Source organism: Phyllostomus discolor, chromosome 5 (genome assembly GCF_004126475.2).
Source record: "Phyllostomus discolor isolate MPI-MPIP mPhyDis1 chromosome 5, mPhyDis1.pri.v3, whole genome shotgun sequence".
Lineage (NCBI taxonomy): Eukaryota > Metazoa > Chordata > Mammalia > Chiroptera > Phyllostomidae > Phyllostomus > Phyllostomus discolor.
The window spans coordinates 135,126,127-135,143,882 of NC_040907.2; the positions used below are offsets into that span (position 1 = coordinate 135,126,127).

Here is a 17,756-nt window from a genome sequence, read left to right on the forward strand (position 1 = left end):
ATATCAGCATTGCTACCCCATCTTCTTGTTTTTGTTTTCATTTGCATGACATATCTTTTTTCATTCCTTCACTTTCAGTTCGTGTGTATCTTTTGTTCTGAGGTTAGTCTCTTGTATAGAGCATATATTTGTGTCTTGTTTTCTTATCCATTCATCTGTCCTATGTCTTTTGATTGGAGCATTTAATCCATTTACAATTAAAGTAATTATTTCTAGGTACATACTGCTTGCTATTTCATTCTTTATAATTATGTTCCTCCTCTTTTTTTCTTTCTTCTTAAAAAGTGCCTGTAACATTTCTTGTAATACTGCTTTGGTAATGAACTCCTTGAGCTTTTACTTGTCTGGGAAACTTTATTTGTCCTTCAATTTTAGCCTTGCTGGATAGAGTACTCTTGTTGTATTTCCTTGCTTTTCATCACTTTGAATGCAGTGGTACCTTGGTACTCATCGTTAATTCTTTCTGGAACTTGTGATGAGAGCCAGACTGAAGAGTACCAAACAATGAAGCATTGTTTCTTGCGGGGTGGTGTCGTGACTCACCAGTTCTAGCAAATGCAACAAGTCCCAAGCAAGCACCAAGTGCTGAAACTTTTTTTTTTCTCATCAAAATGCGATGACTGTAGGGTTTGATGAGTTCTGAGGCCAATGAGTACCGAGGTATGACTGTATTTTGTGCCAGCCCCTTCTGACCTGTAAAGTTTCTGTTGAGAACTCCACTGACAGTATTATGAGAGCTCGCTTGCTGGTAACTAACTGCTTTTCTCTTGTAGCTTTTAAGATTTTCTCTTTGTCTTTAATCTTTGGCATTTTAATTATAATGTGTCTTTGTGTGGACCTCTTTGGGTTCATTTTGTTTGGGACTTTCTGGGCTTCCCGGACTTGTATATGTTATTTCCTTTATCAGGTTAAAGAGCTTTTCCATCATTTTATCTTCAAATAGGTTTTTGGTTCCTTGGTCTTTCTCTTTTCCTTCTGGTACCCCTGTGATGTGAGTGTTGGTGTTGGCTTAATGTTGTCCCAGAGGCCCCTTAAGCTATCCTTATTTTTTTGGATTCTATTTCCTTTTTTTTTTCTTCTGATTAGGTGTTTTCTGCTTCCTTATCTAAATCACTGATTTGATTCTACTGTTGATTCCTTCTAATATATTCTTCATTTCAATTATTGTACTTTTCATTTTTGAATGGTTCTTTTTATGTTTTCCATCTTATTGTTTCTATACTAATGTTTCCTATCTTTTTGTTGGTGTTCTCACTAAGATCATTGAGCATCCTTGTCACCAGTGTTTTGAACTCTGCATCTGGTATATTGCTTGTCTCCATTTTGTTTAGTTCTTTTTCTGATGATCTGACCTCTTCCTTCATTTGGGCCATGTTTCTTTGTCTCCTCATTTTGGCTGCCTCCCTATGTTTGTTTCTATGAATTAGGTAGAGCTGCTATCTCCGGCCTTGCTAGAGTTGCCTTGTATAATAGGAGCCCTGTGGGGCCTGATGGTGCAGTCTCCCTGGTCACCTGAGCCAGGTACTCCAGGAATGTCCCTTGTGTGGGTCATGTAGGTCCTCCTGTTGTAGTTGAGCCTTCATTACTGTTGGCATGTCGATGGGATGGATTGACCCTCAAACTGATTGACGGTGAGGACTGACTGTGACTACAGTGGAGGAGCAGTTGTCTAGGGGCTGACCCTATGGAGCAGGATTTGTTTTAGTGGGGCTCTGGTGCCTAATGAGTCTGCCCTTTAAGTGTGTCATTTGTGGAGGGGGTTGAGTGGTACTCTGGTGTGTTCTGAAGTCAGCCACTAGATGTGTTGGTTGTAGAGCCTCATGGGAGGTGCGGGTCAAATTCAGCCTGTGCCCTGCCTGGGGTCACTTGGTTTGAGCTATAGAGTGATTTGCAAATGGTTGCCACTTGTGCTGGGCTTGGAAGTGCCTGGGAGAAGCCAAGCTACAACCTGAGGCCAGCTGCTGGTAGACCTGGGCTTGGGGCCACTTAATAAGAGATATACAGCACACAGAGGCCAGATGCTGCTTGCTCAGGGTTTGTGAATCTGTGAGAGATTTTAGAATAGTCCACAGCATGCACTGAGACTGGCCGTTTGTATAGAAAAGCCATGGGTAATGGCTTATGTGCCCCAAAGTTGAGTGGGGCATGGTCTTATGGAATATCAGGGCAGAGCAAACAGTGTTAGCCATGTTGATGGAGAGTCAGATATGGCGCCTGCACTTGGAAGACTCAGCCAAAGGACAGCGTCTTCTGCTAGCACTTCTGTCTGGGAGAAAACTTCCCCTCCAGCCCTTGCCTTGAAGACAGACAATTCAATTCCTCCTTATATTTCCCTGGCTCCTTTCTAGATGTTGTTCCAGTACTGGAGCTCTGATCAAGTGAGTCCATTAGCAGGTAAATCCCTGTGTGAGCCCTTTAAGAGAAACACCTGGGACTCTAGAAGCCCTTCGTCTCACTCACCCAAAATCCCTGCTGGTTTTCACAGCTGGGTGTTGTGGGGGAACCTCTTCTTGGCACTGGAACCCTAGGCTGGAGAGCCAGGTAGGGGGTTGGGACTCCTCACTCCTCAGGGGGGACCTCTGTATCCAAGATATTCCTCCTGATTTTTAACCACCACACACGAGTGTGGGACAGTCTGCTCCTCATCTCCACCCCCTATGCCAGTCTTCACATGGCTCCTTCTCTGTGCTCTTAGTTATAGGACTTCGGTTCAGCTAGGCTTCAGGAAGTTCTCACTGATGGTTGTCTTGTAGCTGTAATTTTGATGTTGTCTTGGGAGGAGGTGAGTACAGTGTTTACCTACTTCGCCATATTCAACAGACTTTGTTTTTCAGTGTTTAAGAAATATATGTATATTTTTCTGTACACAACCATATAAATACAGAATATACAAAAATCAGAATATATAGAACAATTATTTTATATTGTTCTGTATATTCTCCTTATAAATTTTAAAAACTTGTCATGGACACTTTTCTATTTAGTGAATATACTTCTACAACATAATTTTTTTGACAACTGCAATAGACATTTTTTAAAAACCTTCCCTCCATGCCAGGCTCAGCCTTGGAGCCAGGATACTCAGGTGAGTAAGACACAGCCTGTCCTCCAGTAGCTCTTTGTCTAGTTAGGAGGATAGACTTGTAAATACATAACTTGTGACACAGTAAAAAAAAATGCAATAATAAAATGAAACCCAGGTTCAGTGCTGGTGTAGTATGTATGTGTAGGGGAGAGGGGACACTGAAGAGGTTTTGTGCAAGAATTTATGCCTGAGTTGAGTCTTGGAAGTAGGATGCGGTCAGGTGAACATGGGTTGGAAGGGGAGTGAGAGTGGTGGGACAAGGATATCCCAAAGGGTTGAAAGGCTCACAGTCATAAATTAGAATGCCGTCTTTTCATGGATGTTTATTTAAGGGCTGCACAAGTCATATGGGAAGCTGCACATGTGTCACAACATGGTTGTAACAGAGGCCGGTAATAAAGGGTTTTGCGTGGACTCTACTGTGGGAGTAAGACGTGAGAATTGTCTGACAGTAGTTTAGAAGGGAGAGTGGTAGGAGAGGTGCCAGAGGCTGCGACAGAGACCGAGGGACTACAGTTCAGATCAGAAAAGATAAGGAGATGAACCGAGGCAGGGGCATGCAGAAAGGCAGGGGCATGGTGATAATATAAGCAGAAGGTGTCATAAACAGCTTGCTGTCTGGGTGGATGTGACGAGATGAGGGACAAAAGGGCCTTTGAAGTTGTGGTCTCACCCCGAGGTGTGTGAAATGGAACATGAGGTGTGGAAAGGAAATGTTAAAAGATGTAAATATATTTAGTTTTTACCTATTTAAGTAAAGGCAGACAATTATATTTTACTAATGATTGGGCTTTGAAACGTTAGCAGTTCAGATATTTAGTTTTAAAACTAGTATGCTTGTATTGGAGGTTGGTGCTCAGAACTTTTTTTTTCCTGGTAGGAGTCTAATAAAAATGACTGGGGACCAGGGAATGCTTTAAGGAAGTGGTTTTCAAATTTTTTAGTTTTGGGTTCCTTTATACTCTTTTATTTAGGACCCCAAGGAACTTTTGATTATGTAGATTGTACTTATTGACACTTATCCTGTTAAGATTTACTGTCTTAAAAGGTGAGGAGAGTAAAAATATTTGTTTAATAATAATTAATTTAAAGATAATAACAAACCCAGTACATGTTAACATAACTAACATACTTATTATGAGAAAAACTCTATTTCCATAACAAAACAAAATTAAGTGAGAAGAGCAACAATTGTTTCACATTTTTGCAAATATCTTTAATGTCTGGCTTCATAGAAAACACCTACATTCTCCTCTCTGTTCTATACTCAATCTGTTGCAATATGTTTTTCTGACTGGAGCATATGAAGAAAATTTGGTCTCATACAAAGATGTAGTTGGAAAATGGAGGAGTTTTTAACAGCCTTTTTAGGTAATTGTAGATATTCTTCTTTGTCACTCAGTAAAGACCAGTTTTCCAAAGGCTTATTGCAGTTTTGACCCTGATACTGCATCAGTGGACTTTTGTGTTCTGCTATATTAAATCCATTTGTTTATTCTGTACTTTGAATAGCTCTGCATTCAAACCTGATTTTGTCACCTGATGAATTGGTTATTTGAAAAATTTTAGTTCACTGAGTTATGCAAGAATTTTAAAATTTTGACACATTTCATTATACAGTATCAAAAAAAATTTTTTTTGTTAGCATCATCGATGGGCTCATCAAAATATTTTTGTGTGTTGGAAAGCTGTCACATTCATGGCGATGGATACAAATGTCCCAATTCTTATTTTTGCTGGAAAACTGTCAGTTGATTCCCTTGGTAATTTGCTTTCAAGGAAACATCTGCCCAATACTCCAGCCTGAGTAACCGTGGTTTGTCACATATTCTTTCAAATACAAACAGGGTTACGTGAACAAAAGGGGCTGTTCTAGCTGACGACTAAAACAATTGCATACATGCTTTTCCTTGCAACAGTTGTTTGTGGTAATTCAGATGACGCATTTTTTAAAGTTTTGCTTGTTTTTACTGTGAGCGTGTGGGGGTTAAGCATATAGGGTATAAAGTTTGGTACAGATCCCGTGATTTGTGCTAAGGCCCTTCTGGTTTTACTCACCACCTCTTATGCACCATCAACATGAGTGTGAACACAATGGGGGAAAAAAAACAATAACAGAGAGCATCTTTGTGTTATTATGAGAACAGTTTTGACTTTAAAGGCCGCCGGACAGATCCTGGGGCCTCTGGAGACCTCTCGAGTGGGTGCTGATTTAAGGTCCTTCTCATTCCACCTTCTGCTTGTTGAAAAGTTTCAAGAAAAGGCATTTCAAATTTATGCTACATTAAAAAAAAGTGAAATAATGTTATCTGAAACCCATGGACTTAAAATAATTTTTTACATTTATTTTCCTTTTAGTCTAAAATTAAACGTTGCTGTTTCAACTTTTCTATACTGGCATTTAGTAAGTGGATATGTCTTTTTTTTCTGTGTCTCAAAATGCCTAAAATTTGTAAGAGCCCTGACAACCAAATCACAGGAATTTACATAAATTCATTCCTCCTCCAAAGGATTTCTGATGTAAAGTCTTAGTTGTTGCGACCACCAACTGGCAGTGACCGAGGAACGCTGTGGATGGCTCGTCAACACACAAGAAAAACATACACAGGGACAACCAGGTCCTGTGGGGAAGTAGGAATGGAATGGCCACCCTCCCTAGGGGAGAGCGCACCCTGTTCTCCTGCCCAAGCAGGCTTTTTATTGGGTTCATTTACCCAGGAATTCAGGTAAAGCTCATCAATCATTGCCAGGAAGTAAGGATCAAACAATAGATAATAAGGAAGTCTGAAGGCCTACTTTGAGTCAGGGTCAAAGAGCTGTAAAAAACTTTAAGGAACAAACTTACTTCTTCCCTGGACCCTTGTCATTCAACTGAGAGCATTCTAAACAAAGCAGGTTTCACAGGATTTTACATATTCTTTCTTGGGCCTGATCACCTGGGGAACCCGCCCTTTCCAGCACAGAGCTGCACCACCCTCTGTCATTGTTTCAGGCTTAGGTGGAGCAAGGGAACTAAGGTAACCAAGAGATAAGGAGATTTTCTCGCAGACAATGAGGACTCAGGCTTTTTCAAAGCCGAGGGGCGAGGATCCATCACCCCCTTTTGCTGTAGCCCCCAAAGTCCTTTCTTGGGGGCCTCCCATGTGATCATGCCTGTCTTAGGTCATTCCCCCCTTGGGGAATCTCACCCATCATTGGCTAACCAACCAAGTATTGGGGGCCAGTATGGACGAAGTACCAGAAGCAGTGCTTCTGCCAGGGAGATAAGCTTTTGTCTCCTTGCAGGCTTATGGTCCAAGGTCATCCTTCAGCCTTAGCCTTGGTGGGGGTTACAGCTTCTGATACCAGGCAGGGCGGTTCCCAACACTTAGTAAAAACGGTGACTCTTTTCTGACTTCACAAAATTGATTTTTCAGAAACAAGTCTTATTTCACGTCTGAAAGTGTTCTATGTGTAGTAATGATAACTGTATAAATCAATCCAACTCCTGTTTTAGTTAATGGCATAGTATTTCTTCCTTCAGCTCATACAAATGGGTGCTTTATTTTAAAAGATTTATTTAAATGTAATTGTTTTAATCCATCTCATTTCTTTAAGAATTTTTATGCAATCAAAGATGATCATCTGCGTCCTGGGTTACTTTAAGATCTAATTTCCTAGAATGTTTATGCAGTATATTTGGTAAGCCCATGTATTCTGTCTAATTATAGCCCAGGTAGTGATTAAAGGTAATAAAAGTGATCTTAATAACTCATCTAATAGGCCATGGTTAAAATTCAGTTTTTAAAATGTAGCTTGTATTGTTTATAGAGTGATTTCTGAAGAACAGGTGATGTTACAGAAGAAAAGCAAAATATTGTGAGTTAGAAGCCAGAGGAAAATGTTATGGCAAACAAACTGGGGTTATCAGGTGCTGAATAAGAATGAAAAACTTAGGCTAACAAGTCAAGAGCCTTGGAGCCCAGCCCTTGTGGCTCAGTTGGTTGGTGTGTCATCCTGTGTAACACAAGATTGCAGGTTCAATTCCTGGTCAGGACACACAATGGTTGTGGGTTTGGTCGCAGTCAGGGCACATAGAGAGGCAACCAATGGATGTTTCTCTCCCTTTCTCTTTCCCTCCTTTCTTCTCTCTCTAAAGTCCATAGCATGTCCTCAGGTGAGGCCCTTGGGGTTCAAGAAAGGGAACTTTAAATTCACAGGAAAGTAGAGAATAATATAGCAAACAACTCTATGCTTTCCATTTAAACAGTTGTTAATATTTTATTGTATTTGTTTCCCCTTTTTTGTGAAGATATTTAAAATTAAAAACATCATGACATTTTATCATACTTAGAAATAAGGTAATATTGTCATAAGAATGGCCACTCTGTTAGAAGCACTTACATGAGCCACACTGAGGACATGCCTAGAAGTAGGGTCACAATAGATTGAAAAAATGCTCCTGAGAATGGGCAGTTTCAGGGTTTTTTCTTTTTGTTTGTTTGTTTTTAAATGCATTTAGAATCAAAGGAGGAGACATAAGAAACATTACATAAAGTCCATTTCTGGTAGATTAAGGAAGTGGGAGAAATAAGTCAGGGAAATTTCCAAGACTGGAAAAAAATGGAGAGAAAAATACTTCTTTTACATTGGAGGATACAGGATAGTTAACGTTTAACAGTTACAGTAGATAGGGATAGTACACAAGAAACAATCATGTGCTCTCTTGAGGGGGTTATGCACTGTTGAGGGGTCTGAAAAAGAGGATTACACTTGCATTTCAAAGGTGTGTTAATGTAGATGCACAACAACAATGGACTAGGCTTCCTTAAGGAAAAGATAAACCTTTTACTAAGGGAGTTATAGGTCTGGGGTGTAGCTACTCACCATGACCATGACCTGCCCAAAGAGAAATTTATAATCAGATCACCATGTGAGGTCACTTTCGGTCACCGAGCATGTCAGATTTATTACATAGCCCCCCTTTTTTGTTCACAGTGGTTTGCAGCACTACAAGATAAAGCTTTACAAGTACACATTTTGCTGTGGTGTGTTAATCTGAGGACAACTGAGGACCTGCCTTAGGGTCTTTGTTTTGCCAACTGAGGTGTGCAAGCTAAGAGCTCTAGCAAAGTAGGTTGGGATGATGAAAGGGATTTTAAACATTGTTTAGAGGCCTTGGAGAAGGAAAAACAGAGCTAAGGATGAGAACTGGGAAGAGAGACATATCAAATGGGTACTTTTGATTAAAGTTTGCTATTTGGTGTGTTGTTTAACTGTTTTCTCTCTCCATAAAGTCTTAATTTAAATTTGCATTCTTCACTTATACTTTATAAATTGGATTATTTTTTCCAACTTGACTCTGACCTTTGGGTATGTGTAGAAAGAAAAATGAGCCTGCATAAGTGTTTCTCTTGGAGCTGAGCACTACTGTTGAAGGGAGCTAGGAACCCATGCTCTGAAGAGTGTTAGCCAGTCAGTAACAGAGTGTCCTATTGGAATCATTCCTCTTTTCCTTTTTTTTTTTTGCATTGAAATAATATAGTCTGTCTTAATTCATGTAATGTCTCCTTATGTTTAGGTCTCGGATGTGGTTTATTGTACACTGCAACAGTGACCATCACGTGCCAGTATTTTGACAGCCGCCGAGGCCTTGCACTTGGCCTGATTTCAACAGGTACACTTTCAAAATAAGTACAGCATTGTTACTATACAGCCTTCTAATCAAAGTTAAAAGTTACCAAACACAAATATGTTTAAACAACCACTCCCAGCTACCAGTCAGGTGGCAAAATGTTTTTACCCTCGCCCTATAAGGAAATTTCAGTTCCCACTGTAAATATGGTGTAGCTTTCAGAAAAGCCTAAGATACACATATGAAAAATCTGGGGCATTAGATTTCCCGTATGTTGAAGTAAGAAACATCCAAACCTGTAGAGAATTTTTATACGACTTTATTTAAGCCAAACTGATAACATATGCTGGGAAGTTCCTTTTTTGCAGCTTCTTTTATGCATTTGAAGTTTTTAAGCTTCTTTTATGCATTTAAGTTAAGGAAGATTACAAGGAGGTGAGGGGAAAAGCAGTGTAGAGATTGGATCACAGGATAGTTAATCAAGATTATGTGCCTTTTGGAGAGTGATTATTTCAAAGGTGTCGACTCAGATGCACAAAAGCAATGGACAGGGCTTGCTTGAAGCAAAAATAAGCCTTTTACTTTGAAAGAAATATTCCTGGGATGGACTGCCCACCATAACCTGCCCAGTTAGGAATTTATGATCAGATCACCCTGTGAGGTTCCTCTCCATAGAACCCTTTTTCATCGTCCATAAATATAATATAGGAAAAGAAAGCTTATGGGCCTGGTAAATTGAGAGTCACATGCGGGCGAAAATCATGCCGAAAGAAGTGGAGAGCACATATGTAAAGGCCTTTATCCCTGAGGAAGAGGGAGACATGGAAGGGAAGTGGAGACCCCCGAGGCCCCTGTCACAAAGACCGATGCTGATAGCTCCCAGCCTCCATTTATTGTGAAATTTACAATTTCCACAAAAAAGTGGAGAGGACCGATTTATGAATACATGTCACTGACCTGTGTGCACATCCAAAAGACAGGTTGTTTACTCTTGCTATTCTTTAATCATCAAGAGGTGATCACTGGTTGGGGAGAATGTAAATATAAAATTTCTGGACCCTTTCTGATATTTTAAAGTGGTATTTTACTTTTCAGATGGATTTTTTTTCTAAGCAGTTTAGCAAACTTATGAAAAATTTTATAGCCAGTATTTTATGAATTTGCTTGGGAGATAAAGCTGCCAAATTTACTCAAAGGTGTATGTCTACCTGTTTATGGGTGACTGTGCCTGGGAAGCCAGGCTTTCAGATAAGCCAAATAACGTTAGTAGTATGTCTGACAACAGGATCCAAATCAATGCTTTGCTCCTGAGGCTAACCAGTGGCTACACAGATCTATTTGCCTCTAGCTGGGTATTTACCCAATGTGATTCGAAGAAGCATTGTCAGTTAAGAAGTGTAGATCATGGTCTAGGAAGAGATGGGGTCAGCCTCTGAAGACATGGCTAAGGCAGAAATGGAAGAAGTGGAAAAAATAAGACAGAGAACACAGAGCAGTTGGAATGTAGTTTCGAGAACTTGGAGTAGGAGGGTAGGTATGGCAGCTTAAAGAACAGCAGGTCTTACCTATACTATCCATTTCCTGCACAGGCACTGTGATATAGTAATAAGCACAGACCCTAGAGCCAGACCTGCTTCGAATCCTGCCTGTGTCATCCACTGGCTGTCTGGTGATAGCAAATTAGTTAACTTTTTTGTTAATCGTTAAGCCTCAGTTTTCTGAACTGTAAAATGGGAATAAGATAGTCCTTATTACATTGGGTTATTGGGAATATTGAAGGAGTTATTGTGTAAGGCACATGTCAAGGGCTCTAAAAGTGTTAGCCATTGTAGTTATGACCTAGATTTCCCTGCATGTCCAGGTTTATTTGTGCTGAAGACTTCGAAAGTTGTATGCTGCTCCTGCTTTCACTCTGTCTGGGGTAGGGAGCCTGTGGGCTTGGGCCATGCCACGCTGAATCTAAACTGGGGCTACTATGGACAGTCAAGATTTGGCAGAATTAAGGAGTTTTCAGTTTCAACTCACAGGGAACTAGGTTAAGCAAAATTAGGGAGAAGCAGGAATCCACTGTCTTAGTTCGTTCAGGTTGCTATGACAAAGCACCAAGACTGGGTGGGTGACTTATAAACAATAGAAATGTATTTCATAGTTCTGCAGGCTGGCAAGTCCAAGAACAAAGCACCCACAAGTTCGGTGAGGGCCCACTTTCTGACACCTAGATGGCTGTCATTTCACTAAGTCCTCACAAGGCTTCAGAATGGGAGAGGAAGCTCTCTGGGGTCCATTTTATAAGGTATTAATCCCACTCACGAGGGCTCTGCCATCGTGACCTCATCACCTCTGAAAGGCCACACCTCCTAACACCATCTCCTTGGGGGCTCAGTTTCAGCATATAAATAAGGGGAACACAAGCATCTAGTCTATAGCATCCAACTTCAGTGAAAGAGATAACAAGCAAAATAAAATTACAGTGGAATTTTTTTTAATTGAAAAGAAACCAATAGTGCAAATACTTGAAATATTGTGACCTTGTTAAAAGAAAGGAACATGGGCATGAAATGAAGGATCTGGGGACTCGGTCTTGCTCTGTGGTGAACAGGGGTCCGTAGACTAATGTCTATGGGCCCCATCTGCTCTGCTGCCTGTTTTTGGACAGCTCACAAGCTAAGAATGATTTTTTGCTTTTCTGTATAGTTTTAAAAAATCAAAAGAAGACTATTTTATGGCATGGGAAAATTATATGAAATTCAGATTTCAGTGCTCATAAATAAAGTTGCATTGGAACATAACCATGCTCACTCCTTTACAAACCTTCTCTGGCTGCCTTATGCTTCAAGGGCAGAGTTGAGCATTTGCAACAGAGGTTGTATGGCCCACTATGGCTTAAATATTCACTCTCTGGGCCTTATAGACAGAGATTATTGACCCCTGGTATGAACAGTTAATCAAAGCATGAGCATGTTTTTTACTATCTCAGCTTCCCTGAACATCTATTAACATTTTCCCACTTTGACAATATATAACTTGGATGTGCATGAAAGCATAATTCATCCTTTACTTCACTTTACCCTTTACAATGATGATTTTTAAATTAGAGTTTTCTTTTTGAAAATTAAAAAGTACAGTTTTCAGTTTACACTGTTCCACAAGAAAGCTCTGAGCTATTCTTTATTGCCCTGAAAGAATTCCTGCATCTTTCTAAGCTCCGGCTGTGTTTTTATGGGAGGCTGAGGAAACTAGTGTTTCCTGTGTAATTTGATTGTGTACTTAGCACATCATAGATATTCAATAAATTTCAGTTGGTTGATTTAATATGTCTTTCTTATATTTCACGATGTTGAGAGCTACACTTAGTGGGTGGGTAATGGAGAAGTTGCTTATTTTTCTCAATTTGAGGTCAAACTATAGAACTTGCAAAATGACAGTAGTATTCCTAAGTATCTAATGGTATGGCACTTTTTTAGACTCTGTACAAAGGAATTGTGTTAGACAAAAATGTCAATTAACAGTGAGCAGATGTTAAATGCAGTGCAGAAGCACATGACGTAGTGCTATTTTCCATTCTTTTAGTTTATTTTTGAAGTGCTTTGACCTTCTGAAGTATGTGTCACTTTTAAAAAGATAAGGGGAGGATTAAATTTATCTACTTACTATTTTTCAGTGTTAGCCAAAAAGATACTTACTATCTTACTAGCCACAAAAAGGTATTATTTTAGCCACCATTACATTAACGTGTGCTATTAGTGAACATTTCATGCAAATAATTTGGGAGGGATTATTAAAAAGTTAACTTTTAAAATGTTAGAAAGGGACAACTGTGGTCCCAAAGAAAAATGTGTTCTTCCAAGTCTAAGGCAAAGTCACTCGGTTGTTTGTGGGAATTTTTGATCAGATGGGTTTTTGCTGCAAACATGGCATCTTCTCGGGGTTTTGAAGTAATTTGGCACAGATCATTTTAAAAGTGTAATCAACTTATTTATCTGTTTTTAACAGATGTAATTATTTCTCTCCTGCTTTTTTGTGTGACATTTTCAATGATATTAAAATGTAAAATACTCAGTTTTCAAAAAGTTGAAATTAGAATTACATGAAAATGCTTCAGATTGATTGGACTGATGTAACATGCCATTCCTGTGTGTTTAGGGTGATCTATGCAAAATGAAAAAAAAAAACCCAAAACCCTGAAGAATTTATAGCATTTCGAGGATGTGCAAACCAGGCATATTCTATGATTTAAATACCCCATCAAATTCCACTTTACTCTTATTCTGTTCATAGTTTAGTAATGTGAATTATTTGTTCTGGCGATTCAGCAATGGATTTGAACTATCATACCATTGCAAATATCCCCTAAAAATTAAAATATATTTTTTATCTCAATACTAAAATATATTTGCCTTTCCAAAGGGAATAAACATATTATGTGTACGGGACCTGCACATAATAAGTGCAAAAAAGTTAGTTGTGTAAGGTGTTTGTTAAGAACATGTGCTCCAGGATTGAGTGTGAGCCCTCCTTAACGCCATTTACAGCTTTGTGTCCTCTGGAAAAATTTTCAGCCTTTCTAGCCCCAGGTCACTTCATGTGTAGGTTGGGAATAATTATAGGACCTACACAGTATGGTAATTCTAGGGATTAAACAAGATCATGCAATATAAAGTGCTTAACACTGTCTGAACTACGAGTGCTAATTCTTAAAATAAATATTCTATCAGTATTACTGCGACTGTTGCTATTGTCATCACCTTTAACATCCTCGCTGTGACTTTCATGTGAAGGCATGTGTGAGTGCCAGTGTCAAAAAGAAACTGAGCCGTGATACTGGAAATCCTTGTCCTGAGAGTCCCAGATTATGAGAGATGAAGACTGAACAGTTTCCATTTCCTTTTTAGGTTCAAGCGTTGGACTTTTTATATACGCTGCTCTGCAGAGGCTGCTGATTGAGTCCTACGGACTGGATGGGTGCCTGCTGATTGTGGGTGCTTTAGCTTTAAATATATTAGCCTGTGGCAGTCTGATGAGACCCCTCCAGTCCTCTGATTGCCCTTTGCCTGAAAAAACAGCTCTAGAAAATGTACCAGATAGATGCTCCACTTACAGCGAAAAAGAAAAGAACCTAGAAGAGAACATCAGCATTCTTGAAAAGAGCTCCAGTAGTGAGGAGACACGCAAGAGCCCTTTAGCCAGCGATGACTGGAAACAGGAAAGCCTGCTTCACAAACACCCGACAACGATGGCACACCACACGAGAGAGACTGAGACGTACAAAAAGAAAGTTGCAGAACAGACATATTTTTGCAAACAGCTTGCCAAGAGGAAGTGGCAATTATATAAAAACTACTGTGGAGAAACTGTGGCTCTTTTTAAAAACAAAGTATTTTCAGCCCTCTTCATCGCTATCTTTCTTTTTGACATCGGAGGGTTTCCACCTTCATTACTCATGGAAGATGTAGCAAGAAGTTCAAATGTGAAAGAAGAAGAGTTTATTGTGCCTCTCATTTCCATTATTGGCATTATGACAGCTGTCGGTAAACTCCTTTTGGGGATACTGGCTGACTTCAAGTGGATTAACACCTTGTATCTTTACATAGCCACCCTGATAGTCATGGGCCTGGCCTTGTGCGCTATTCCATTTGCCAAAACTTATGTCACCTTGGCATTACTTTCTGGGATCCTAGGGTTTCTTACTGGTAATTGGTCCATTTTCCCCTATGTGACCACGAAGACTGTGGGAATTGAAAAATTAGCCCACGCCTATGGGATACTAATGTTCTTTGCTGGACTTGGAAATAGCCTTGGACCACCAATCGTTGGTAAGATATTTATCCTAGTCAACCGTCTCACTGCTCTTCTTTGTCACTTCTCCAGATATAGAAATTCAGGTTATAATAATAGCACAGATTTGCACAAAATAAATCTGCATGGTAATGGTTTATTCAGAATCACTTTGCTATAGTTTAAAAGCCAATATTCTTGCCCAGGGATTTGTGTCTATTCTTTACTTGGGAGAAACCCAAAATTCCTGCTTCTTGTGCAAATTTTTGAGAAATTCTCCTTTTCCAATTCCCCATAGGCCACCATGTGAGTGGATGGAATATATATTCTAATACTAAGTGCATATAAAATTGATGAGATTAGAGCAAGGGCTTCATACCCATATGATTTTTATAAAACTCACTGTTTTCTTACTCTCTTTCCAGGTTGGTTTTATGACTGGACCCAGACCTATGACATTGCATTTTATTTTAGTGGCTTCTGCGTCCTGCTGGGAGGTTTTATTCTGCTGCTGGCATCCTTGCCCCCCTGGGAAACATGCAACAGGCAACTCCCCAAGCCAGCTCCAACCTTTCTGTACAAAGTTGCCTCACATGTTTAGAGGAACATTGGAAGGCAGTGCAAGCCTGGTTTTCATAGCGAAATTTCACCATGGCTGGTTCTAAATGAATTTAAAACAAAAAAATATCCTATTCTCTATGTAGCCTCTTTCTCCTGCATTTTTTTTTCTTTTTTCTTTTCCCAACAAGTGGGACTATTTTGTTTTGCTATTATTCATGAGTTCTTGACATGGTAAAAATTTTGGCCAGCCTCAGAGAACCTCCTCTGTGTAAAGAAATAATTTCTCTGAAGGCTTCATTAGTTCCATTGCAAGGCACCCCAAGGGGACTCCTCTGTTTCAAAACTGCAGGCGGCATGGTGAGTTATGTGTGATGGCCATTAGGGACGAGCACTCTCTTGTCTAAGTTAGACCAGCTAGGAAATAGAAGATGTTGAGCCAGGCAAGAAATGAAAGTACTGACTAAAACAGCCTTAAGAATTGCAGTGGAGCAAACTGATCATTTAAAAAAAAAAAGCTATTTTAAATTATAGTCACCAGTTTCACCATTCTATTTCATTGACCTTGGTGAAGCAACCACAGGTTTGGTGCCTGTGGAGAATCATGCATTTGCTGAGATGCAGACGATCTCCAAACAGAAGGGGAGTCGCTGTAGCCTTTCTTCACGGTTGGCCGCTATAACCTCGCTCACTTTTGTCTGTCAGCATCTATTCAAGCTGATGTTTCCCAGGAAGTGCTGATTTTACCTGTTTCCAAATTGGAAATGCATATTTAAACCATTCCGTTCTGGCAAATGGGAAACATCCATTTGCTTTGGGCACAGTGGGGATGAATTGCAAGTCCTGCCTCTCTTCTCCACCTATCTGCTACCATCACATTTTACCACTACCACATTTTAATTCAAGGGCAGAACTACAAAGTGCGTGTGTGTGCATATGTGTGTGTGTGTGTGTGAGAGAGAGAGAGATGTTCTGAGCCTGTGTGGGACATAGGAAGGGGAAAGGACAATAAGAAGTTGATACCTTGATCCAACTTCATTCATTTTTAAGATAAATTAGGAAGAAAATCAATGTTTAATAAATTAACATTTTTTTAAAGAAATATTTTAAAAACTTTTGTATGTATCAGAATCCTCTATAGATCCTTTTAAAAACATACCGCTTTTAGAAACTTTAATTTTGTAGTTCTAGGCTGTTGGCCAAAGATCTGTATTTTTCATGGACTCTTAAAGAGATTCTGATAACACAGCCTGGGTTGAGACTGTTATAAAACTGGCATGACATTTATTCTCTTAATTAAAAAACAAACAAGAAGCCATTGAGGTGATGGGTTTTTATAAATAGGCAGGTCTGGTTTTTAAAATAAGAGGCACTCTTCCCATTGTGCCAAAATTATTTTTTCATTTTTGAAATATGTAAGATTATTTCATACTTCTATGTTGCCTTTCTTCTAAGGCACCTGAAGCACTTTACAAACCGAATCCCCACAACTCCTCATGGAGGTGGGTAAACAGTGCTTTTCTATGCAGTAAACCTGGAGTAAGGGCAGTTTCAGGACTGAGTCCATCTTACTGGATAAGGAAATAGCAGGGCTCCGAAGTGCCTTGGACTGCTGCCCTCCACTCAGACTTCGGGAAACTTTTCTGTACCTCATTTTTCAGTCACTGTCAAAGGTGGTGGATAAAATTAGTGACATTAAACAAATAAAACTAAATGTTTCTTGTGTTGAGAGTTCCTTTTGCCAATATTATGCTCAGAAAATCCAATAACCTGATAAAGTTTAACTTTTATGAATTCCCCTTGTTCATCAATGTTGATAATTGTCCAAATGTGTCTGTGTGTATTAAGGTCATCTGGTGTGTGCATTATTCATTGTCTGGGGAATGAATTTTAAGGAACAATAAAATATTTTTTTGTTTGTTTTGCGTCAGTTTGGTTGCTTTTTCTCTTCTTAGCCAGTCTCCCCCCCACCCCCAAATTACATAAAGTGACTCTTCGCTGGAACGTAAAACATAATTTACCTGCTGTCTACTTTAGTCTCCAGAATTTGATGATTGGACAACAGTATTGACTTAGCAAAGTCAATTTGCTAAATTATTTTAACTGTTGTCTTCCAAAAACCTATTGTATCAGTCCTGCAGAATTCTTTTGAAGAAGAGAGGACAGATTTCAAGATCCTTGATGATCTTGTCAGTCAGTAATACAACGTTGTTTAGCCCTACTCATAGCCCTGTGAGATGGGGAGTATGGTGGTCATCGTATGTTTCAAAATGTAATTGTCATGGTTTAGACAACATATGTAAGTCAATTCCGAAAGTAGAATGAAAAGGGTTTGCTTTCTACCGTGGCTAGGATATGGGGCCTTGCTGGGAGGGTTGTATAGAGATGTGATGTTTACATAAATATTTATAACGTGCCCATTTCTTAGGATTCAGTCTTTTAAAAACACACTTAATAATGAAATTACATTGATTAGAATACAATCTTTGTTTTGTGACTCAGAAGGTGTTTCTGGACATTGCAAATGCGTTGGGCTGAGCTGGGGAAAGGAGTAAACTGAGACAGCTTACTACAGACCCTCTTCCCTGACTTGAACGCTGCCTCACTTCTCTTCTCAGCCTCTCTCTCTCTCTCTTCTCCCAGGAGTCAGTTGTTGATCTAATTTCTGTAGGGTGACCATGCCATCAGGGGATAAGGTTCAGACACCAACTTTTAAAGGTCTCA

General features: G+C 39.5%; 1 protein-coding gene across 1 annotated transcript in view; it reads left to right on the forward strand.

Moving 5' to 3' along the window:
- Positions 1-16,330, forward strand: part of SLC16A9 (solute carrier family 16 member 9) — a 67,329-nt gene extending 50,999 nt beyond the window's left edge. Inside the window, exons 4-6 of the mRNA XM_028513030.2 lie at positions 8,646-8,741; positions 13,592-14,512; positions 14,900-16,330. Coding sequence (XP_028368831.1) covers positions 8,646-8,741; positions 13,592-14,512; positions 14,900-15,075 — 1,193 coding nt within the window. The 3' untranslated portion in view covers positions 15,076-16,330. The remainder of the gene's footprint in view (positions 1-8,645; positions 8,742-13,591; positions 14,513-14,899) is intronic.
- The last annotated feature ends 1,426 nt before the right edge of the window (positions 16,331-17,756 follow it).